This window comes from Salvelinus namaycush, chromosome 36, assembly GCF_016432855.1.
Source record: "Salvelinus namaycush isolate Seneca chromosome 36, SaNama_1.0, whole genome shotgun sequence".
In the NCBI taxonomy this organism is placed as follows: domain Eukaryota; kingdom Metazoa; phylum Chordata; class Actinopteri; order Salmoniformes; family Salmonidae; genus Salvelinus; species Salvelinus namaycush.
This window is the reverse complement of record NC_052342.1, coordinates 4816431-4841820: the sequence shown is the minus strand read 5'-3', so window position 1 is coordinate 4841820 and position 25390 is coordinate 4816431. Positions and strand designations below refer to the sequence as shown.

The 25390-nt window shown below is 42.2% G+C and overlaps 1 protein-coding gene across 1 annotated transcript in view; it reads right to left on the bottom strand.

The window, feature by feature from the left end:
* Window positions 1-25390, bottom strand: part of LOC120030208 (VPS10 domain-containing receptor SorCS2-like) — a 337631-nt gene that overhangs the window by 233294 nt on the left and 78947 nt on the right. Inside the window, exon 2 of the mRNA XM_038975559.1 lies at window positions 4349-4416. Coding sequence (XP_038831487.1) covers window positions 4349-4416 — 68 coding nt within the window. The remainder of the gene's footprint in view (window positions 1-4348; window positions 4417-25390) is intronic.

Genomic DNA, 25390 nt, shown 5'->3' with positions numbered 1-25390 from the left:
CATACAATACTCCATAATGATAAAGCAAAAACAGGTTTTTAGAAATTTTGCAAATGTATAAAAATAAAAAACAGAAATACCTTTTTCTTTGTCATTATGAGGTATTATGTGTAGATTGAAAAAACTATTTAATCCATTTTAGAATAAGGCTGTAAAGTAACAAAATGTAGAATAAGTCAAGAGGTCTGAATACTTTCCGAATGCACTGTATATTATGATAAATAGAATTTAAACGTATATCTCATTATGGTAAATGGTGAAATAAGTACAGCCAGTTATAATTGTAATGGCTTAGCCGATAATAAGAAAAGACAATCAGTATTTACCTGGCTAAAAGAGAAGGAAGATAATATCTATTGTTTACAGGAAACTCATTCAAGAATTTTAGATGGAGTTGTGTGGAAAAAAGACATATACAAGAAATATACTTCTCCCATGGGCAAAGAAACTCAAAAGGGGTTTAATTAATTAACAATAATTTTGATCCGAATGTGCAAATTATCCAAACAGATCTGCAAGGATTATGGATTATTTTAAATGTTATTGGACCATAAACAGATTTGGCTCATTAATTTATACGGTCCAAATAATGATGATCCACGTTTCTTTGAAAATATAGATATATAATCATTTATCAAGTCTACAAGCAATACAATACTCTATTATTATGGTGGGAGATTCTAAATATCTCAATGGACCTTAAAGGAAATTACAGTACAAACTATCACACTCATGACCTTAAGAAAATCACACATATCATGGATATATTGGAACTTGTGGATATGGAGGCTTAAATATACATGGCGGAGGCTCAATCTATCTAGTTGTCTTGACTACTTCCTTATGTCATTCTCGCTGGCAGCAAAAGTAAAAAAAAAAGTGTTGATAGGGAGACAGAATGTGGTCACCCCATCAAATAATTGCAATATATATTAATCTTAAAGAATTTCCACGTGGGGAGGATATTGGAAAATAACTGTGGGACCTTATCTCGACAGGCGTGTGCCTTTCCAAATCATGCCCAATCAATTGAATTTACCACAGGTGGACTCCAATCAAGTTGAGGAAACATCTCAAGGATGATCAATGGAAACAGGATGCACCTGAGCTCAATTTCGAGTCTCATAGCAAAGGGTCTGAATACTTATGTAAATAAGGTATTTCTGTTTTTTTATTTTGAATACACTTGCAAAAATGTCTAAATGTTTTCACTTTGTCATTATGGGGTACTGTGTGTAGATTGATGAGGAAGGTTCTTTTATTTCATCCATTTTAGAATAAGGCTGTAACGTCACAACATTTGGAAATAGTGACGGGGTATGAATACTTTCAGAATGCACTGTATATATTTAAAAATATATATATATTTGGGGGATTGGAAATGATGCAGACAGTTACATTGATGGAAGCCACAATCTATCTGTAATATTTAAGCTGATCTACTGCTGTGACTGCACAGCCTTTATGGAGCTGACAGGAAACCAATGCCCCCACACATGTATTTATTAGAATTTTTATTTTACATTTATTTAACTAGGCAAGTCAGTTAAGAACAAATTCTTATTTACAATGACGGCCTACCATTAACTCAGACGACGCTGGGCCAATTGTGCGCCGCCCTATGGGACTCCCAATCACGGCCGGTTGTGATACAGCCTGGAATCGAACCAAATCATCATAATAGCGCAACACCACCATGGCGGCCATTTTAGCTCCTTACAAAAACATGCAAATTCTCTTCACGCTACGGACCATGAAAAAGAGAGGCAAACGACGTCCAGTGTATCTGCCAGATTGTTCACCTTCCTACATCTCTTTTTCCCACCAGACTAGTTTGTCATGGTGAAAATAAATGAATCATTCATGAGTAACAACATTAAAACATCAAAATGGAGCAGGGTGGAAATATGTACATTATTCATTTGGCTTCTAGAGAGAGACAGGCAGTCACACCTAATGAGAGGCCAGCACTTTGAAGTGTAGAGAACCCAGAGTGAGGCGAAGGGAATGAATTAAGTACTGCCGTGAGACACGGTCAATGTTTGTGACTGATTTCTAGACGGCTTTCTTTCTCTACCCAGTGTCCTTATAACTAGGACCCTGACATGTGATGGCTTATGATCTGGAATACCTAAATGTATGTGGAGGAGTGACTGGTTCTGAGCTAGTGCTCTAGTTTTGAAACATTGAGGAAAGTGGCGATGTCATTGCCGACTGGGCAGTTCTATTAGAGGCCTGTCAGGCCCAGTCATGACCAGGATTGGGTGGGTTACTTTCTAAATGTAATCCGTTACAGTCCAACATTTTAATCAGTAACATCACTTTTGGATTACCAACACTCAATATTGTAATCTGATTGCTTTCATTTACTATTTGATTACCTTCCCCGTAATAGGCATTGGAAGAAGCCAAAAAATGAATATTACCAATTGAACGACATCTATTGCAGGATTAATCTGTTAGATTTTTACATAGCTGGTCATAAATGGATGTTGCATTTTACTTTATGTGTTGGTTATGTAGGCTTCTAATCCATTGCTATCTACTACAGATAATAATAGGATTAGGCTATAGCTTTACATTAAAAACCAAAGTCTGTCATATTTCCAATCATTCCAAATAATTTACCCCCTGATCTTCAAGAATAGGACTTAAATATAGAATAGCCTAATTGTTTTACCTGAGCAGCATAACTCAAAAACAAAGGATTTATTAGCATACTCTGTTGTTTATGATTTTGTTGTCATGGAGGACTGATTGGGCTCATTGCTTCAGGTTGAAAGATAAACGCTGCTCTCATGGAATGGCATGATTTGTGCACTGCCGAAAAGTGCTATTTGCATGTGACAAATGTATGCCACATGCTGCGTTTGCTATAGGCCTTTTGTTTATGTTTTTGTTGGTGACACTTTGATATCACGGTCATTTGCAGCTGTTTAAGTCTATCAAAAGTGTGCAAGTTTGATCACGTGTCCATTAGGCCTATTATTCAATTTTTTTTTATCTGCACAAATTAAAAAGAGCAATAAAAGCTTAAATGAAACGTGTTTTTGGTCGTATGGAACACAATACCACAGAGGAGTTTAGAAGGGAGGAACCATAGAGATCCTGAGATCCTAAAATAATTTTTGACTCTATGGGAGGAACTCCCTCAAACGTTTTATTCCATAGGCTGGGATCCGCACTATGCAGCTGTTGCAAGAGCGCATTTTCTCACTGGCTGTCCACTGGTCGCAAAAACAGCGGCTTAAACTTGTTCAGTTCAACCGTTATTGGGTTAAAATACACATATACATTAGTGAACAGCCATCCACAACAACCACAATCCATATGGCACAAATAGCTAAATGAGAGAGCAGCAGTGTGATTCAGATCTATGCACTATGTAGATATCAACAATAAGTGATATCCATATCGCTCGTAGGCTACACCACTGCTGTCGTCCTTACCTCCAAGCATTTATTCAAGTTGGATAATCTTTGGATGCCGACAGCAGTCGCACTATTGGAAGACATAGTTTGGACTGTAGCCTACAAAAGCCTGTTCCTGCTCTTTTCCCGAGATCCATCTGCTGTGTCGTCATAGTGATCTCTGACTTGGGGTCAGACTCCCTAAGGCGGAACAAACTTAAAGGAGAATTCCACCCAAAAACTATCTTTTGGTATTTGTTTCATTAGTCCATTGTTGATATAGTCCCAAAATGTTTTGCATGTCAGCAATCAAGTTTTCAAGATATGCAACTTTCAAAATACAGAAATCTGGCCCGTGTGATGCATTTTTGAAAGTTACAACTTGATTGCTGATAAACATTTTGGGAATATATCAACAACGGACTAATGAAACAAATATCAAAAAATAGTTTTTGGGTGGAGTTTTCCTTTAAACTTGAGCCTTCTTTCAATGCTGATTTGAAAGTAATTGAGAATGGTGTCATTTTATTTTTGCGGAAACATCCTTTCTGAATTGATCCTAGAAGTAATCATCTCGTTTTTTAAAAAGTATCTGTAATTTGATGACAATATTTTTGCTGGTAAAGTAATGGATTAAAGTTACAGTATTTTTTTGTAATCCGTTACATGTAACGGATTACATGCAATACACTGGCCTGTCCTGTGCCACGACGACATGTTATCTGTCCAAAGAGATGCCCGCTCTCACGCCCGCTGAAGTTTCGTCTTTCTCCCACTCCTGTTCTGTCTGTACTCAGTGCCACGGTGGCTTCTGAGAAGCACAGCAACGAGATAAATCAACCCACGACCCTTTAACCTAACAGTGTGTAACTGTCCTGATAGGTGGACGGGGCTAAACGAACACATAAACAAACAGACACGCAGCCTTTTGATCCTACCTCCAGAGGGAGCTCTCCAGAACCTTGCTGGAGTCACCGTGGTAGTACTTGGTCAGGATGAGGATGACCTGAGGAAGAGGAGAGATGAAGGGTGAGTCACAACTGTACAACAGAGTTTGAACCGGTTTCACCGACGGCATGGTAAGTGTTGCAAAAGCAACAGTATTTGGTTTGATTCAAATCGATTAAAAAGGTGTTTTTCAATTTCAAACTGATTTTCCTTGTCTTTGGGGAATTCTGCTTCCTGGCCCTTCTACTGATTATGCCAAGATTTGTTTGAGGGAGCGCAGAGAGACTATTACCCTATACAAATAGCTGTCTTGTTTGCCTCTTTCATTTTAGAAGGAAATGTTTACAGAGTGCTACCCCCACGCAAGCCAAATTATGTGTTTTGTTTAATGCTGAATATAATTTCAGGACATGCTTCAAATATGAAACCCTCTTATTATTATATTCAAGTACAAGTGCTGAACATCAGGTTTTTGGGGGAAGAAAAGACACCTTTAATATACAACTCAACAGAAACCTCTGAAATCTATTATTCATAGAACCAGGGTATCTTGGTCAAATGTTGTTTTTTTTTAATTAAAAAAAATGTGAGTTTGTGTGTATGTGTGTGCGTGTCCCACTACTTCATTCATCTTTCATATTTTCTGAGGACTCCCCGGGTTTTGACAGCAGTGTGTGGCCTGATGGGAGTGCGTTGAAATGGCGAGAGGTCAGTGCAGGAGGGTCAGGGAGTGCAGTTTGTCCTGGAGGTTTGATCGGAAGGTTGGCGCAGTGAGGTGTTAGGAGCCAGGGAAGAAGACACTGAGCCTAGCTGCCCTGGGGCTGGGATAAGCTGATTGGCCAAGGGCCCTGGCCTGAAGCAGAGGCAGTAGTCTGTTTAGCTTTTATAACATGTTTGACCATAATAGAGTTATAACAAATCCTTGAGGTCAACTTAAACCCTAGAATACAGCTACACCACACAACTGGCAAAGACTACTGGGTGAAAACAAGTGTGGGTGGTCTCTGAGAAAGAAGTGGGCAAGGGGCCACAAATTACTTTAGGTTGTGAACCTCTGATGGATTCCTTTGTCAGATAAAATGAAAGTGATGTTGTTCTCCTAACTTCTTTTGATAAGACACTTGGCCGCAGGCCCAACTATTTCCCACAAATATGTTTTAATCCAGTGAGAACATTTAGGCCTAGCCCCTCACAAACCTTTAGCAGGGCCTCAGGCACAAGCGTTGCCCCCTCATGCCAGGGAAGAGCAGTGCAGCAAAGGGCATTTTAGTCCAAGAGGACAACAGTCCTCTTGACGGAGGCTGAACCCTCTGGAGGCTGAGCTAGTCTTTAAAGCCCACAGTGGGACTCGGGAGAGGGTTACATTATTCTGCACAGAATTGGTCATTCAGAGCTCCACATCTGTGGAACACTGAGTGTACTTTCAGAGTAGCTCCAAGCCCCTGTCCACAAAACCTAGCCAAGTTCTATCAAAAGCACTATTTTGAGTCTCAAGACACAATTTCTCAAAGCGACTCAAGCTCAAAGTTCTATCCCTGGTGTAGCTTGGGCTTCTGAAGATGCTTTGAGACCAGTGGAACAGAACCAATGACAATCTCCCGAGCAGTCAACTGCCAAACTCAATAACAGCCATCATACTATAACTATAATACTAAATATATCCACGTCACCAAATACTTGATTAAAACACACTGTTTTGCAATATAGGTCTACAGTAGCCTCAGCAGCACGCCTATAGGGAGGTCAGAGACCTGGCCGTGTGGTGCCAGGACAACAACCTCTCCCTCAATGTGATCAAGACAAAGGAGATGATTGTGGACTAAAGGAAAAAGAGGACCGAGCATGCCCCCATTCTCATGGACAGGGCTGCAGTGGAGCAGGTTGAGAGCTTCATGTTCCTTGGTGTCCACATCACCAACAAACTAACATGGTCCAAGCACACCAAGACAGTCACGAAGAGGGCACGACAAAACCTATTCCCACTCAGGAGACTGAAAAGATTTTGCATGGGTCCTCAGCTCCACCATCGAGAGCATCCTGACTGGTTGCATCACTGCCTGGTATGGCAACTGCTCAGTCTCCGACCGCAAGGCACTACAGAGGGTAGTGCGTATGGCCCAGTACATCAATGGGACTAAGCTTCCTGCCATCCAGGACCTCTACACCTGGCTGTGTCAGATCAAGGCCCTAAAAATTGTCAAAGACTGGTCAAACTCGCTCAGGTGGAACAAAACTTAAACTTAAACGTGCGCCTTTTTTCAATGTTGAGTTGAATGTCATTGAGAAAACAGAAAGGTGTCATAATATATTTTTTCACAAACATCCTTTATCCTCTATTATTTGTTACTTTTATTTCTTATTCTTAAATATATATTTTTAATTTTTAATTTCTTTAACTGCATTGTTGGTTAGGGCTTGTAAAGTTAGCATTTCACAGTAAGGTCTACACCTGTTGTATTCGGCGCATGTGACAAATACAATTTGATTTGATTTGATTACAGCCCTAGCAGATGCAGTGGCAGAAACAAGCTCCTACAGTTTTACACAGTTAATGCAAAATAATTTTAAAAGTTATATATTTTATTGTCACATACACCAGATGGGTGCAGTGAAATGTGTTGTTTCAGGGTCAGCCATACTAGTACGACGCATCTGGAGCAAATTAGGGTGAAGCGCCTTGCTCAAGGGCATATCGACAGATTTTTCACCTATTTGGTTCAGGTATTCGAACCAGCGACCTTTCGGTTACTGGCCCAATGCTCTAACCACTAGGCTACCTGCTTCTCTGAAAGGAAAAGAGATGAGGACCATCCTCCTCAGTTGATTTCATGACAGTTTTAATTGTGAAACATTCAGAAAGTTATCCTTTTTAGGTAAAACTCTACTAAATATATTTACATTTCACCAAATAATTGATTAAAACACACTGTTTTGCAATGAAGGTCTACAGTAGCCTCAGCAACACTCTGTAGGGTAGCACCTTGGTGTAGCTGGAGGACAGATCGGTACATTGACTTCAAAACAAAACCTAGGAGGCTCATGGTTCTCACCCCCTTCCATAGACTTACACAGTAATTATGACAACTTCCGGAGGACGTCCTCCAGCCTATCAGAGCTTTTACAGCATGAACTGACATGTTGTCCACCAAATCAAAGGATCAGAGAAGTAATCTAGTACTGAAAGCATAAGCTACAGCTAGCTAGCACTGCAGCGCATTAAATGTGGTGAAAATTAACTCAAAGAGAGCGAAAAACAATATTAAACAGTTTTGAACAAATTAATTTCCTCCAAAATTAAGGAGAGGCAAGTGAGAAAGAGAGCTAGCTATATATATATATTTTTGTTTTTTACTTTCACTACCTAGTTAAGCCTACTCAAACACTTGGCTCAAACATTCAACACTGGAACTCTTCCAAATCAAGGCAAGCTTTTGGTTTTATTATTTTATTGCCATTGTGGCCCGCAGGTGTAACTGCTAAACTGCTTTCTGACTGTACACTGTACTGCATGATTGTAGTGGATTCATAAACTGCATTAGTTCTAGTATTTTGACTGACTTGACAACGATGTAGGCTGGGTGTAGGTCATGACATGAAGGTTTGGCTTGGAAAGGTTTTTCGCCTGGTCACAGACAGCTGATGTGTTATGGACTGAATTCCACAAGTGAAGGGAAAAGTTGAGAGGAGGAAAGGTCACAGATAGTTGCGAGAAATAATTATATGCAGTAGCAGTCAAAAGTTTGGACACACCTACTCATTCAAGGGTTTTTCTTTATTTGGACTATTTTCTACATTGTAGAATAATAGTGAAGACATCAACACTATGAAACAACACATATCGAATCATGTAGTAACCAAAAAAGTGTTCGACACATCAAAATATATTTTATATTTGAGATTCTTCAAAGTAGCCTTGATGACAGCTTTGCACACTCTTGGCATTCTCTCAACCATCTTCATGAGGAAGTCACCTGGAATGCATTTCAATTAACAGGTGTGCCTGTTAAAGTTCATTTGTGGATTTTCTTTCCTTCTTAAAGCGTTTGATCAGTTCTGTTGTGACAAGGTAGGGGTGGTATACAGAAGATAGCCCTATTTTGTAAAAGACCAAGTCCATATTATGGCAAGAACAGCTCAAATAAGCAAAGAGAAATGACAGTCCATCCATTACTTTAAGAAATTAAGGTCAGTTGATGCAGAACATTTCAAGAACTTTGAGTGCAGTTGCAAAAACCATCAAGCGCTATGATAAAACTGGCTCTCATAAGGACCGCCACAGGAAAGGAAGACCCACAATTACCTCTGCTGCAGAGGACAAGTTCATTAGAATTACCAGACTCAGAAATTGCAGCCGAAATAAATGCTTCACAGAGTTCAAGTAACAGACACATCTCAGCATCAACTGTTCAGAGGAGACTCTGGGAATCAGTCCTTCATGGTCAAATTGCTGCAAAGAAACCACTGCTAAAGGACACCAATAATAAGAAGAGACATGCTTGGGCCAAGAAACACGAGAAATGGACATCAGACCGATGGAAATCTGTCCTTTGTTCTGATGAGTCCAAATGTAAGATTTTTGGTTTCAACCGCCGTGTCTTTCAGAGACGCAGAGTAGGTGAATGGATGATCTCCGCATGTGTGGTTCCCACCATGAAGCATGGAGGAGGAGGTGTGATGGTGCGGGGGTGCTTTGCTGGTGACACTGTCTGTGATTTATTTAGAATTCAAGGCACACAACCAGCATGGCTACCACAGCATTCTGCAGCAATATCCCACCTGGTTTGCGCTTAGTGAGACTATCATTTGTTTTTCAACAGGACAATGACCTCCAGGCTGTGTAAGGGCTATTTGACCAAGAAGGAGAGTGATGGAGTGCTGCAACAGATGACCTGGCCTCCATAATCACCCGACCTCAACCCAATTGAGATGGTTTGGGATGAGTTGGACCGCAGAGTGAAGGAAAAGGAGCCAACAAGTGCTCAGCGTATGTGGGAACTCCTTCAAGACTGTTGGTTTCCAGGTGAAGGTGGTTGAGAGAATGCCAAGAGTGTGCAAAAACTGTCATCAAGGCAAAGGATGGCTACTTTGAAGAATCTCAAATATAAAATATATACACTTTTTTGGTTACTACATGATTCCATCTGTGTTATTTCATAGTTTGATGTCTTCACTATTATTCTACAATGTAGAAAAAAAGTAAAAATAAAGAAAAACCCTTGAATGAGTAGGTGTGTCCAAATGTTTGACTGGTACTGTACGTTGTAAACTTTCATTCAAGGCTAGGTTGTAGAAACCTCATGATGGGTACAGGGAAAATGTGAGTATTATGTAATAGCCTAAACCTATCGATGTTACATTGAGCTGGGTGAATGGAGAGATAGAAATAAGGCCATGCTCATGCATTTTTTTTTATCATCCTCCTTCATCTTAAACAGCACCGACCGCCACTGCTCCCCACAGATGAAGAATTGGAAATCAGAGATAATCTGAACTTCTACTCAAAGCCATTGAAGTATGTGAAACCAGGCAGGGTCCTGTGTGACATCCTGCGACACAGTGAGCGAGCATATCCCTCCCCCATTTGTCTGGCCGTGTGCCAGATGGCAACAGATTGTCCGCCTCTGCACAGCTGTCCCTCTCTATCCGCACAGCTCTAATGAGACACTCCGAGTGAGACCTAGGCATATCTGACACTTTATCCAGCCAGAGATGGAACGGAATGAAACACCAACGCTGACTTTATCTGCTATGCTGAACATCTGGACTATTGGTGTTGGCACCAATAGTTTTTTTTTTCAAGTTTTAATTGGCCTGCCCCTGGTGAGATCAATTTTAGTTTACTGACAAGTTTAGGTGTGGATGGAGGGAGAGAAGAGTAGTGGAGAGGTGGGGGACTGGCACAGGAGAGAAGGAAGGAGTCTAGGGAGAACAGGTGGCTGATTTGGTGGCTTTTCTGGTTAGTCATTGTCAGTTTTTTGTGCTTATCTGGTTAGTCATTGTGCAAAACTCTCAATTTAACATGAAAAGATGCATAGGAAGATAGGAAGACAGGACAACATAATACATGGTGTCAGCATGCACCACTTATACAAGAGATACTAAATCAAAATGACTATGGATTTAATGGCATGAAGTACAATTTGTAGATATTGCCAAAGCAGTATAATAGTAATAATAATAATAATAATCATGTATCCTATACTATCTCATGTATAACAGGGCTGGCTAGTAAAGGTCTCCTCTCAGGAGAGCGCAATGCATTTTAACATGCCTCGGCTGGTGTCCACCGGACCTGCCACAACCACATATGTGTCCCTGTTTGCAATAGACAGCCTTGGATAAAATACAGATTGCATCAAACAGCATCCCGGACGCGTCCTGTGAAATATGAAAAAGTAGAGAAGGAGAGCGCAAGTGCTTCTCTCTCTTTCTCTCCACTGGGCCGACAGAGATTCGGGCATGCGTCATTCATCTGCTTGTCAACATTCCCGTGGTTTTGTATCCGACCAGCCCGTAAAGCGCCGTGGCTCCAGACGAACCCTGCACCACTGTTCTGTGGCCCTCTCCATGTGTTGCACTGGGTTTGAGAATGAGTTTGAGACTGAGTTCTGCATGATGGGAAAAGGAATCACCCTGGGGAGGCGGCAGAGGGAGCGTTCTGTTGGCAGTGGTGCGCCTACCCTCCCTGACAAAATTGCTGGATTACTGGAGAAGCGTTATCCCACCGCTGCCACCAACGGGCACTGGCCGGAGCCCGAGACTGTAGCTTGGCAGGCCCCGACTACAGCTTATTTGACTGAGAGGCAAAGTTTGGCATTCCCTAAAGTTCGTAGCAGAGCATTAATCTTAAAAATGATCTTCCTGTTATTCGAAACAGCAGTATGTGGCAAGTTGATTACAATTACATACAAAATATATATATATATATATATATATATATATATATATATATATATATATATACTTGAAGCCTACATAGATCTGAAAATATATTGAGACGAGTGACATTAAGTCTTACGGCTCATTTTGGAATGAGCTACGACGGAAAAACATTGCGTGGGGCATTTTATTGATTCAAACTGCAACCTGAAAGGGAGTTTGTATTGAACTAATTGACCATGCAAGACTGGCTTGGCTGGAAGACTGGCTTGGCTCATTTCCACAAATCTAACTCCTGTTCACTACTACTATTCTATTTGTTAGATCAGTATAAACAGTACGCTCTTAGAAAAAAAGGTTCCAAAAGTTTTTGTTGGGCTGTCCCCATAGGAGCACCCCTTCGGGTTCCATGTAGAACCCTTTCCACAGAACCAAAAAACTGTTCTACCTGGAACCCAAATGGTTATTCAAAGAATTCTCCTATGGGGACAGCCGAAGAACCCTTTTTGGTTCTAGATAACACCTTCTTTTCTAAGAGTGTAGAAAGCACTAGAAACTCCAAGCATTTGGCATGACGAGCTTAATTCTCTTCCACAACGTCCATGCAACCTTGCGGCAACATTGCAGCGGTCTGATGGTGACACACTGTGGGAATGTTGTTTGTCAGCCCGTGGATGGCATTTACTAGGGAAAAGTCAACTGAGCAGTTAGGATTCATGAATAACTACACACAAATTACACAAGCCCCCATTGAGCCTTTACGCCGCGACACAGTCGACCGTGAACTCTGGCTTCACATCACCATCTCGTCATTTGTCCTCGTGACATTCCGCTACACTGAGAGACTCAATGAAAAGCTATCAATCAGCTTTTGAGGAGAGAGGAGAGTTTGGCGAAAGAAAAGAAAAAGAACGAGGGTGGGGATAAAGAGAGACGAGAGGAGCGTTAGAGTTTGAGAGAAAGAATGCGGTCATTCATTTTTTTTAAAGTGAAAACAGTGAAATACAATTACTGTATCAGAGTGTATGACCCCCCTTGAGGCAAACACATTCTCCAGAAATCAGACCACACACAGAGGAGCAATTCATCACAGTCTGGAAAAATTAAGAGGAATACATTTTGGTCTATTTTTCAAAAATTGAACCCCAATTGATTTTCACCAGGCACAAAGTGTGCAAAAATAACATGCCCAGCCAATTCACTTTGAGAAATGACTTCACTCTGCCTCCTCTCTCTCTCTCTCTCTCTCTCTCTCTCTCTCTCTCTCTCTCTCTCTCTCTCTCTCTCTCTCTCTCTCTCTCTCTCTCTCTCTCTCTCTCTCTCTCTCTCTCTCTCTCTCTCTCTCTCTCAGCTAGGCCACAATTACCCCCATTCCTCTCCTTCAATACCATTGATAATCAGACCCCATAATAATCGGGGTCTGATTAATAATAGTAATCAGACCCCGAGCGATCATGTCTGGTTGAACACGTTTCTGCAGACCTGTGGGTTCTGCTGTTCCAAAGAATACAAAGGAACCTCTGCTATACTGACCCTTACACACATGGCAGACTCCATCCAGTTAGACCGAGGTATTAAGCACTCGACTGGCTGGTTCCCACTGGTTCCTACAGTATTTATGTATCTGTCATGGTATAGTATTCTTGTATTTGACTCTCTTCTGCTTTCTTTTTCTATTACTTCTATGTTACTGTTTTTTGTCCTCCTTTTGTGTCTGTGTCTCTCCCTCTCCCTCGTTGTGTCTGGTCTTTGTTTCTTTGTTTTGTCTCTTACTGTTCGTGCTATTTAAGCCTCTCTTCCTCGCTCCCTCGTTCTTTTCTTGTCTCTTTCCTCCTGCTTTCCGTGATACGTATCTGATTCATGTCTGTAATTAGGGTCTCGTCCAGTCGTTAGTCTGTTTACGTAGTCGAGACGACCGAGAACAAACCTGAACATAACATGGCATGCGGAGATACACACAGACGCACGCATCCACCCATGCAGAGCAGTGATTTTCTTTTTCCATTTGTAATCCCTCACATGGATTAAACCTTATCAAACGACAGGGGTGAGGTAGAAGTAAGCTCTTCGAAAACAAAACAACTCAGTTCATAGCTGATACTTTAGTGCACATAAAACACACACTTCATAACAACACCCGACGCACACTACCGTTCAAAAGTTTGGGGTCACTTAGAAATGTCCTTGTTTTTGAAAGAAAAGCACATTTTTCGGTCCATTAAAATAACATCAAATTGATCAGAAATACAGTGTAGACATTGTTAATGTTGTAAATGACTATTGTAGCTGGAAACGGCTGATTTTTAATGGAATATCTACATAGGCGTACCATCACTCCTGTGTTCCAATGGCACGTTGTGTTAGCTAATCAAAGTTGATCATTTTAAAAGGCTATTTGATCATTAGAAAACGATTTTGCAATTATGTTAGCACAGCTGAAAACTGTTCTCCTGATTAAAGAAGCAATAAAACTGGCCTTTAGACTAGTTGAGTATCTGGAGCATCATCATTTGTGGGTTGGATTACAGGCTCAAAATGGCCTGAAACAAAGACCTTTCTTCTGAAACTATTACTCTATTCTTGTTCTGAGAAATTAAGGCTACTCCATGCGAGAAATTGCCAATTAAACTGAAGATCTTGAACAACGCTGTGTACTACTCCCTTCACAGAACAGCATAAACTGGCTCTAACCAGAATAGAAAGAGGAGTGGGAGGCCCCGGTGCACAACTAAGCAAGAGGTACATTAGAGTACACTAGAGTGTATAGTTTGAGAAACAGACACAAGTCCTCAACTGGCAGATTCATTAAATAGTACACGCAAAACACCAGTCTCAACATCAACAGTGAAGAGGCGACTCCGGGATGCTGGCCTGTATTTCTGATCAATTTTATGTTATTTTAATGGACAAAAAAAGGGCTTTTCTTTCAAAAACAAGGACATTTCAAAGTGACCCCAAACTTTTGAGCGGTAGTGTAGACCAAAACTGATGTATAACAACACTAAGGTAAAACAACACTGGTGTATTCCTATGGAAGTGCAGTGCTGATAGAGGCTGGAGATGGACTGACAGTCTTAGAAGGTTTATAGGGCCAGCAGGATTGAGACTGAAACCTCAGAGGTACAGAGAGCGAGAGAGCGAGAGAGCGAGAGAGAGAGAGAGAGAGAGATGAAAGGAAGGATAGATGGAGAGAGAGGTAAAAAAGAGAAATCCCTGGAGCTCTGATAAGTAGTCTCATCTCATTGACCGAGTGATCGATATGGCTCAACCAGGGCCCAGGGATTACTGCTGGCCCCCTGGCCCTTAGATCTGTCCATCGATTTGACCTCCATAGGGGGGCTTAGTGGACTACTGACAGGGGGTGGAGGGTGAGCTCCGCTGAGGATGGATCCAAGCCTGGGTCTGGATGTTCAAGCCCAGAGGTGATGGGTTCTTGGATGTCCTTATTTGGACATACATTGGGAATGAGGGGTGAGGGGAGCGCTCTGGCGATTCAACCAAGCCTGCAGGGTCTTGATATTGGGTGGTTCAAGTCCTTGCTTGAACATTGAAGCTATGACTCTGCAAATATACAGTATGATGCTCAGAGCTTGGTGGTGTACTGTTGTTGCCTTTATTCTGGAGAGAAACCATGTCATTTGCAAGCTTTGTATGAACTACAAAAATAATAATTTGACTGTTTCAGTTGTGTGAGCAACAAGGACAAAATGGGGACAAAAATAGAGCATAACGCATAACATGCCAAAAAGTGGATATGCCCAAAAATATCTCTTTGAACACACGCAATCTGTGATGTTGCCGTCACTTCCAGGACAGTACTGTAGTTCCGCTGCCACACCTCAAACTCAATCTACCTTGATCCTCTCTACCAGCAGACAGCCACAGTCAGTCCATGTGAAAGACAACAGAGTACACAGCAAAGGAGCAGAGGCAGGAGTAAAAGATTTGCTCTGTCGTTCTCTCGTCCTTCCCTCTGTGGCTGATCAAAGACCACTCCATCCCTCCATCCAGCCAGACGGTCTCGTTTCGATGAGTTTTATTCTGAAATTTCCAATAAAATCTTTCCAGATAGGAAAAATGCAAGGGTGGGGATTTCGAAGGCAGACCGAGATCCCACCTGTGAAGAAGCGGGGGGGCGGAAGCATCAAGTGTGTGCGTGTGTGTGTTTGTGTCTCTCTGCCTGTGTGTGCGTGCACCCAACATCATAGCACCTTGGGTAGATGACAAAGGACACTACGTAACACACTGCCTATACGAACGCGCATAAACATCTGTGGGTCACAATGGTGAGTGGAAAGGAAATCCCACCCCAAACCCAGACAGCATCCCCTTTAGTGGATACAGCTGCTAGCACCAGGCTGAACAGCTGTCCCCATAGGATTACCATGATCCCTGTCACAGTTTGTCATTTTTTTCCCCCTTCTTGCGTCTTTAACACCCCTCCTATCGCTTTACATCTCTCTCTGCATTTCCCCTCTGTCTCTCTAACACCTCTCCTCTCTCTTTCCATTTTTTGTTCCATCTCAAGCTCTTTTTTGCTCTCTCGCTCACCTTCTCTGTGTCCTTTCTCTCTCCCTGCACCTCTGGTTGACTTTCCACAGGCCCTCTCTCTCTCCTTCTCATTCATCCCTCTCTTTATGTCTCCCTTTCTCCCTCTCTCCGTGGAGCAAAAACATCTCCCTCTCTCCATGGAGCAGCTCTACTGCTCTAGATAACACAGCACTACCAAAACCCTTATCATCCAAAATAGCTATTTACAGTGGGATGAGAGAGTTCGAGAGGAACTCAAAAAGTGGAACAGAGACAGGGCTCAGTGGTGAAGGGGGGCTCAATGACATGTTGCACACAGTGAAGCGCTACCTCTCCGGATTTAATTTAGCCGAATGTGTTCATAGAACTGTGGACTAATTACGGGAAGACAACACATTATTGAGCGAGCGTGTGTTTTTGCTTCCCTCGAACCGGGTTTGACAACAGTTGATCAAGCATTTGATCAAGCATAGTTTGAATATGAACTTTGGTAATTGAGTCGTAAAAAAATATATACTAAAAAGAGGCAAATGCAATCCACTTGGGGGCGACCAGGTCGGGTCGCGATGAACCCATCCTGACGCTGCGCAGTGCGAGTGCTTGACGACGGCATTTGGAGTTAATTCCATGTTATTGTCGAGCGGCGCTCAATTACCTGTCAACTGAAGCACATCGCTTCCTCAACAATGAACAAACAATCCCAGCAACCACCACCTCTTCCCTCAGACGCCCCCTTTTCTCTCCCTCTTTTGCTCTCTCTCACTAACTCTCTCTCCTCAAGCACACTTCTTCTGATTTCACCTTTATTTAACTAGGCAAGTCAGTTAAAGAACACATTCTTATTTACAATGACGGCCTACCCCGGCTAAACCTTAACCTGGACGACGCCGGGCCAATTGTGCGCCGCCCTATGGGACTCCCGATCACGGCTGGTTGTGATACAGCCTGGAATCGATCCAGGGTCTGTAGTGACAACTCTAGCACTGAGATGCAGTGCCTTAGACCGCTGTGCCACTCAGGAGCCTCCTCTTACTCTACCTCCTTCCCTCCTTTACCCTCACCTCCTCCCTCTTTCTCGCTCCCTCTCACCTTGATCCATTCCACACTCAGCCTACCTACTCCAAACATTCTGCTCCAGCACCTCCAATAAAGCTAAACCCCACTAAAAGCAACAACACAGCAGCAGCTCCCCTTTCAGGGGGCACAGTTGTTGTCGTAGCACATATCTGTCCAGAGCATATGAGAGGTGCTGTCAGGGCCGGGGGTGTTGTGACTTAACAGGCCCTACGGTGTCTGGTCATTTCCCAATGGTTTCCCTTCCAGCTGGGCCCTAAAAGGCCCCTATTTAGTCTGAGAGAGAGACCTGGCTCTTGTCAAAAGCCATCAGCACCTCTCGGCTGATAACCCTGCCCTACCGCTCTTCTCCTTTCCTGTGTCCCCTTCTCTCTCACCTATTTCCTCTCTTCTCCACCCGACTGGGGCCCTGGCCTTGCGTTAATGCATTTTCACACTTTATTTGGAAGAGGAGGAAGAGGCACACACACAAACTCCAAAGTAAGCTTTCTCGAAGCCTCCAGAGGAAAACGTCATCCAACATTCACTGACAGACAGCCATTCTCTCTTTCCTTCTCGCTTTCTCTTCATCCCCCCTTCATTCTCAACCTCCAATCTGACCTTTTCAGTCGAAGGCCACCCTGACTTTAAAACTAGAAAAACCCGGCCTCGAGGGACCCCCCCCTTCGAAACTAATGCAACGTCTTTTGGACATCTACATTCTAACAGTCTAATAAATACGATTCATGTATGTTATCGCAAAAATTATAATTTGGTTGTGTTTATGAAGGTCTTAGGTGACATTAGAATACGAAAGAAAATGCATTTTCATTAGTTTATGTAACTGTAGGCTATATGTACCAATGAAAAACCACTAAAGCGCCACAATTTAAGTTTTAGAATCCAGTAAATAAACACCATCACAAAGGTCATTCATTATTCATTCGTTAAAGGGACAATCTGCAGTTGCTACCCCAAATATAAGCTTGTTTTACGCCAATGTGTGTTAACAAAGTAGACGTAAACAAACACTATATAGCCTCAAAACATGGTTTAAACTGTAATTTTGATATGTCCGTGCTTTCATAACTCAGTCTATGAATTTGAGAGTGGTTACATTTCTCCAGCCCCATCCCTTTAGCTTTTTACCGAAACAGAGGCTGGGAGTACGCTTTGTTAGTTTCAACTGCTAATTGCCTCTTTAAGTGCAGGTCTTAATGGCCAACCTCAGAGGAAGTTTCCGCTCCTATTTCTCAAGTAATTCCTGTCCTAGAGCAGAAATTCTCATTTAGGTTCCACCTCGAAGACTGACGCAGGCTGCTAATACATATTCAGGAATTTGTGGTGGGAACGTTGTGTCGATTTTCACGTGTATCGGAGAAATAACAACAAATAGGGCACTGACTGACAGCTCTCAGTGTAACTAGCTAGCATGCTAACCTTAGCCAGCTAATTAAAGTTATGTGAGCACCATGTCAATTAAGACAGGCGCATGTAAGTCAAGTGAAAATAATTATTTCAGAAAAAGACTACCAGCCCACCTGTCAAGAGATGAGTCTCAGCTAAACCATGCCTATACGAGCTGTTTATGTGTTGAGGGTTGACAGTTGTTTGACTCTTGACGTTTGATAATTGCACTGAAATCGTGTCGGATTCCAGACATCGTTAGTATTTAGACATTCACACAGACATTGTCAAATCATTTCAGCGAGCTAGCTAGCTATATATCAATGCATTATCTAAATTGTGCCGCTATACATCAACAGTGGCGATTGTTCATGGATGCCAAGGGAAGCCAGGCTTCCCCCAAAAATGTTAAATGATTTATCTTTCGTCTCGCTGTGTTTTCATAATTTTCCTTCAATTTGCAAGAGTCTGAATGTATCTCACCGGAGAAAGCATCCGAGCGAGCGAAACAGCGCCCCTCTGTCTCTGTATGTGTAGGCCATCTATGTGATGCAGTCTGGTCATAAAGAGTATGACATCGTTGCCACCCGTAGCATTGAATGCAAGGGAACCCAGTGAGCATTTGGCCTCCCTTGATAAAAAAAAGTATTAAATAATAGCCAATCAGCGTTGCGCTAAACTGAGGGAGCTCAACTGTAAATGGTCCTGAAGCACCAAAACAAAGTGTCAAGGGAAGCCAGTTTGGATTTTGCTTTGCGGTAGGTAGCCTAGTGGTTAGAGCGTTGGGCCAGTAACTGAAAGGTTGCTAGGATCGAATCCCAGAGCAATATTTTGTTGCATTACAACCTGTAATTTAAATTGATTTTTATTTGGATTTCATGTAATGGACATACATTAAAATAGTCAAAATTGGTGAAGTGAAATGAAAAAAATAACTTGTTTAAATTTTTTTTTAATAATAAATAAATGGAAAAGTGGTGCATGCATGTGTATTCACCCCCTTTGCTATGAATCCCCTAAAGAAGATCTGGTGCAACCAATTACCTTCAGAAGTCATGTAATTAGTTAAATAAAGTCCACCTGTGTGCAATCTAAGTGTTACATGATCTGTCACATGATCTCAGTATATATATATACACACACCTGTTCTGAAAGGCCCAAGGGTCTGCAACACCACTAAGCAAGAGGCACCACCAAGCAAGCGACACCAAGAAGACCAAGGAGCTCTACAAACAGGTAAGGGAGAAAGTTGTGGAGAAGTACAGATCAGGTTGTGTTATAAAAAAAAGAACGAAACTTTGAACATCCCACGGAGCACCATTAAATCATTATTAAAAATGGAAAGAATATGGCACCACAAAAAACCTGCCAAGAGAGGGCCGCCCACCAAAACTCATGGACCAGGCAAGGAGGGCATTGATCAGAGAGGCAACAAAGAGACCAAAGATAACCCTGAAGGAGCTGCAAAGCTCCATAGTGGAGATTGGAGTATTTGTCCATTGGACCACTTTAAGCTGTACACTCCACAGAGCTGGGCTTTGTGGAAGAGTGGCCAGAAAAAAACATTGCTTAAAGAAAGAAAGAAAAGAGAAAGAAATAAGCAAACACGTTTGGTGTTCGCCAAAAGGCCTGTGGGAGACTCCCCAAACATATGGAAGAAGGTACTCTCGTCAGATGAGACAAACATTTAGTTTTTTGGCCATCAAGGAAAACGCTATGTATTGCGCAAACCCAACACCTCTCATCACCCTGAGAACACCATCCCACAGTGAAGCATGGTGGTGGCAGCATCATGCTGTGGTGATGTTTTCATCGACAGGGTCTGGGAAACTGGTCAGAATTGAAGGAATGATGGATGGTGCTAAATACAGGGAAATTCTTGAGGGAAACCTGTTTCAGTCTTCCAGAGATTTGAGACTAGGACGGAGGTTCACCTTCCAGCAGAACAATGACCCTAAGCATACTGCTAAAACAACACTTGAGTGGTTTAAGGGAAAACATTTAAATGTCTTGAAATGGCCTACTCAATGCCCAGAACTCAATCCAATTGAGAATCTGCGGTATGACTTAAAGATTGCTGTACACCAGCAGAACACATCCAACTTGAAGGAGCTGGAGCAGTTTTGCCTTGAAGAACGGGCAAAAATCCCAGTGGCTAGATGTGCCAAGCTTATAGAGACATACTCCAAGAGACTTGCAGATGTAATTGCTGTAAAAGGTGGCTCTACAAAGTATTGACTTTGGGGGGGTAAATAGTTATGCTCATGTTTTATTGTCTTATTTCTTGTTGGTTTTACAATAAAAAATATTTTGCATCTTCAAAGTGGTAATTTGTGTAAATCAAATGATACAAACCCCCACAAAATCAATTTTAATTCCAGGTTGTAAGAAAACTAAATAGGAAAAATGCCAAGGGGGGTAAATACTTTCGCAAAGCCCTGTAGTAGTCCGAAAAACTCTGAAACATTAACTTGCTTGTCCATGGTGTAGGTCATGTAACTTTTTGTTGCTCTCGGGTTTTGTGATGGAATTTATTTTGCCACTGTATCGTTATTGTCAAGGCCTTAGGTCTATATATCAGGTTATAGGGAAAATAACGCAACTTATCACAACACATAGGTTGTAATATGTTTGTTTTTTGTGGTTTGGCTTCCCCAGTGATTTTACCCACGCACCGCTACTGTACATCAATGCATTATATAAATTGCGAGTGCGAATCCTGCATAGAGATGGAGATTTCTCTTTCGGATCAATGGACTGGTCGAAAATTAGCAAACCCTTCACACCTGGGGCACCAGCCATGCAAAACAAATTTGCCTAAAACGTTAGTGGTCAAAACCATTCATCTTGGCGTGAGGGTGGAGCGGGGTTCTAAAATGCAATCATATCACGCAATTTTATGATTTATAAAAATGGTTCTATATTTTTTTGTATGCAGACTAGCTAAAAAATCAAGTGAAACTTGACAAATTAACAATGGATTATGATGTTTTGTGGGTAAATAAAGAGGTTTAAAAACATTAGTATGCAACCCCTATTAGTTAACAAAGCCACAAAGTCATAAACCCTGTCAATTTCAATATTTTTGCTTTATAAAATCGGGTTTCTCCTACCTCAACCCTAACCTTAACCAAACTGCTAACCTTATCCTAACCCTAAACTAAATTAAATTAAACTAACCCTAAACTAAATTAATAAACTTAAATTAAGATCAAAACGTATGTTTGTTTGTATGATATAGCCAATTTTGACTTCATAGCTGTTTTATCTAGTGGAAACCCAAGTGTAGGCTACAGCGAAAAGCTGATTGGCTCTAGGACGACTCATGAAGAACTTTGCAGCAGTTTTTCTGATAAATAAACATTGCCAAGCTGGTGGATGGTAACATTTAAATACAACCCAGCCCTGAAATGAAATGTATGCTGAAAATAATTTGCATGTCATCTCATAGGAGAAAACATGTAAGACTCATGGAAACATCTGAAGTCACACATTCAGATTTGGCACTTCAAACCCAAATACATAATACTTTGTCTCAGACGATGACTTATTTATTTACATTGTTGTGCAACATCATGGGCAAGCTCTGGCCATCGTCTTTCAGCTAGAAAAAAATATATTTCTACTGGTGTGGGCATTTACGGAACATTATGAAACTTAACAAAATGCATTTAAAAAGAACAGAATGGCATGGAATCGCCAAAAAGTAATATTTTGAAATAGAACTCAAGGGGTCATTTTAAAGAATTGTTTGGCAGGGATAGGTGATTTGGAAACTGCAGAATCTGTTCTTTCTGATACTAAAATGTCTTACCTGCTTGTGACTCATAGGAGGATTTGAAAAAGTCACTTTTTGGCGCTCTGTGTCATTGTCCCTGTATCAATTCCAAGCTGATGTTCATCAGATTCTTCATATACAATTTAACAATTGATAATATTGTCACCCATCAGACTATTGTCAATGTAATCTTGTCTTTAGGCTAACTATATTATCATATGTGTGACTTCCAGTGAATGACTGCTGGTGAATGAGGGGCAGGAAGAAAGAAAATCACGTCCTCTTAAAACTGTTATAAAACGAATTATGTTTGTGATATCAAGATTCTAACAATGACAGTGTATTATATAGACTCATTAAGGAATAATCAAGGACGTGGGGGGGGAGCATGACTTAAAAAGTGGCAGAGTAATTAAACATTTAAATTAGGTTTGTGTCCACGTGACGCTCTCAGCTTTTCTATGACGCTCTCTTTTCTATGACACTCTTTTCTATGACACTCTTTTCTATGACACTCTTTTCTATGACACTCTCTTTTCTATGACACTCTCTTTTCTATGACACTCTTTTCTACTGTTAAGATCAGCCCAACTCGAGATGAGGTCACAAAAAGTTTTAGAATTATACCAATGAGGCCCGACTCATAAAAGCTACTGTCTCGGGCCTCCCGAGTGGCGCAGCAGTCTAAGGCACTGCATTGCAGTGCTAGCTATGTCACTACAGGTCCTGGTTCGATCCCCGGCTGTGTTGCAGCCGGCTGCGACCGAGAGACCCATGAGGCGGCGCACAATTTGCCCTGCATCATCCGGGTTAGGGGAGAGTTTGGCTGGCCGGGTTGTCTTTGTCCCATCGCGCTCTAGCGACTCCTGTGGCGGGCTGGGCACAATGCACGCTGACACGGTTGCCAGGTGTACTGTGTTTCCTCCCACACATTGGTGCGGCTGGCTTCTGGGGTAAGCAAGCATTGTGTCAAGAAGCAGTGCAGCTTGACGGGGTCGTGTTTCGGGGGAAGCACGGCTCTCGACCTTCACCTCTCCCGAGTCAGTATGGGAGTTGCAGCGATGGGACAAGACTGTAACTACCAATTGGATATCATGACATTGGGGAGAAAAAGGGGTAAAAAAACTAAAAAATACACACAAAAAAACAGCTCCTGTCTCTATGAAAAGCTGAGACTCACGAACACGCACATGTAAAATGTTTTGCTCTATGATGCTCACAATCCACACAAGTGTCACACAAGACTCAAGGGTAAGGGGTCTTCTACATAGAAGATCATAGGAAATCCCAGACATAGTGTCTATAATACTGTAATAAGCTCACATAGTTGCTGTCACAAACTCCAAACTCCACACAGTTGTCACTGGCTAGTTGGATATTCATTTCCCAGTATGCAAACAATTTCTGTACTTACACCATTCATATAAGGTTTTTTGCTTTGGCATTTGTCAATAAAACTCATGAATGTAACTGTTTATGTCAAATTGTTTCGTGTTCTACCTCTTGCCCTATTTGTCCTTAAAAGAAAATAGTAAAACACTTCATTGTGAGGCTAAATATAAGGGCTGGGGTCTTGAGACTGATAGGGTTAAAAGCCCATGGCGCTTCAGCCGCAGGAGTGAAACACAGAAAAATACCTCACAAGCCTTGTTCCTCACCCAAACCCGTAAACCTAGCTAGACGGTGCACCAATAAACTAACGCAATGAGACATCTTGTAAACGTTAAAAGCAGAGCCAAATAAATTTATGTCAAAAGCAAACGTGTTAAAATGCATGACATCCAGGACTGAAATAGAGAGTCCAGGTTTATGTTGGCTAGGAAACCTGTCTAAGGTGTGCTGGAAATCACCACAGCTATGTTCCTTTTAAGTTGGCAAGTGGGCACTACTCGTCCACTGCAGTGAGAACGGACTCTGCCCGTCTCTTAGCGCACTTCTGTGCTCACCTCTGTGCTCTGCCACTGAACGGTGAACAGATTATGATTTGGTCTGTCAGAGACTTTGTAAACAGATCAGATATTGTGCTTGTGCCCTGAATGAACCTTTATGAACAACCTACAGTACAGTCTTGTTGCTCAGTTGGAAGCATGACGCTTGCAACACCAGAATAGTAAGGTGGAAGATTGGAAAATTGGAAATGTCAGCCGGTGCAGACCCAGGGGTTTTTCCTGGGTCTGTCCGGCAGTGCTCGTCCCTGACGTGTAGGCTCATCCATAAACAGGGCCCAGGCTGAGGTTGTGGTGGCAGACAGACTGAGTGGGGAAGAAAAAGGAAAGGTTGGGTAAAGCCCTGATCGAGATGTATTATTTATCGAGATCTGTGCTTTGTTCTCACATAGAAGAGACACAGGCAGAAGCTCAGACTGGAAGGGAGAACAAAAAAAGAGGGAAGGTATGAAAGAGAGGAGATGGGAAGAGAGGCTGATAAAGAAAGAGAGAGATGGGAGGGGAGACCCTGCTTGATACATTTCCCAATCTCAAATGGTACAAAGCTCAACTCTTCTATGTTGAAGGTGAGCCAAACTCTCTCTCCCTAAACTTTGGGCCAAACCAACTATTGACCTGGTTCCATGACATGGCCCAAAAACGATACTAAAACGATACACTAGTCATGAACCCATCAGTTTGGGTTTCCAAGAAAGAGTCTCTGCTGTTTTCCAGAAAGAGCTCAAAGATACCGGGGGGGAAGTATCAACTCTAAAAATAACAAAACCAGTGGCCCTGTGCCCTGCCTAGTCCAATGTCAGCCTGTGTGTGCCCAGTCTCTCCCAGATACAGACAGACAGACAGGCGGGCACAGGCTGTGCCCCTCTGCCAACGGAGCCCTGCCACAGCTGTGCCCACAAGCCCCCTCCATTCACCCTGACAACAAGCAGCTTCTGTTATCACCACAGATACAATCGCCGGGCATGGAAGGGGAGGAGAGAGGATGGAGGATACTGGGCTGGCGGCTATTCACAGCACACTGTGGCTGCTGTCTCTGCAGCACATAGACAAGGCAACACATACACAGGCACACACACATATCCCAACCACAGACAATGTACACACACTGCAGAGAACACCGGAATACATATTATCACTGAATTATCACAGTGAATTATTGCAATGTTTGTTTATGTGTCAATTAATCCCATAAGGGATGAAAGGTTACTGTTTCACCTGTTCTCCTGTATTTCCCTCTGTTCCTGTCAGCCACACAACAGATAGAGAGCCAGGTTGGTTGAACTCATGCTATCATAAGCAGGGCCAATTCACATCGTTTGAGAGCGAACAGAGCAGACAGCGGCCTGACTCTGGCAAAGACAATCAGCTGAGAACATACACAAGACACACGCACAATCACACAGCTCAACCACTCCGAACATCAGCGGTAAAGAGAACAG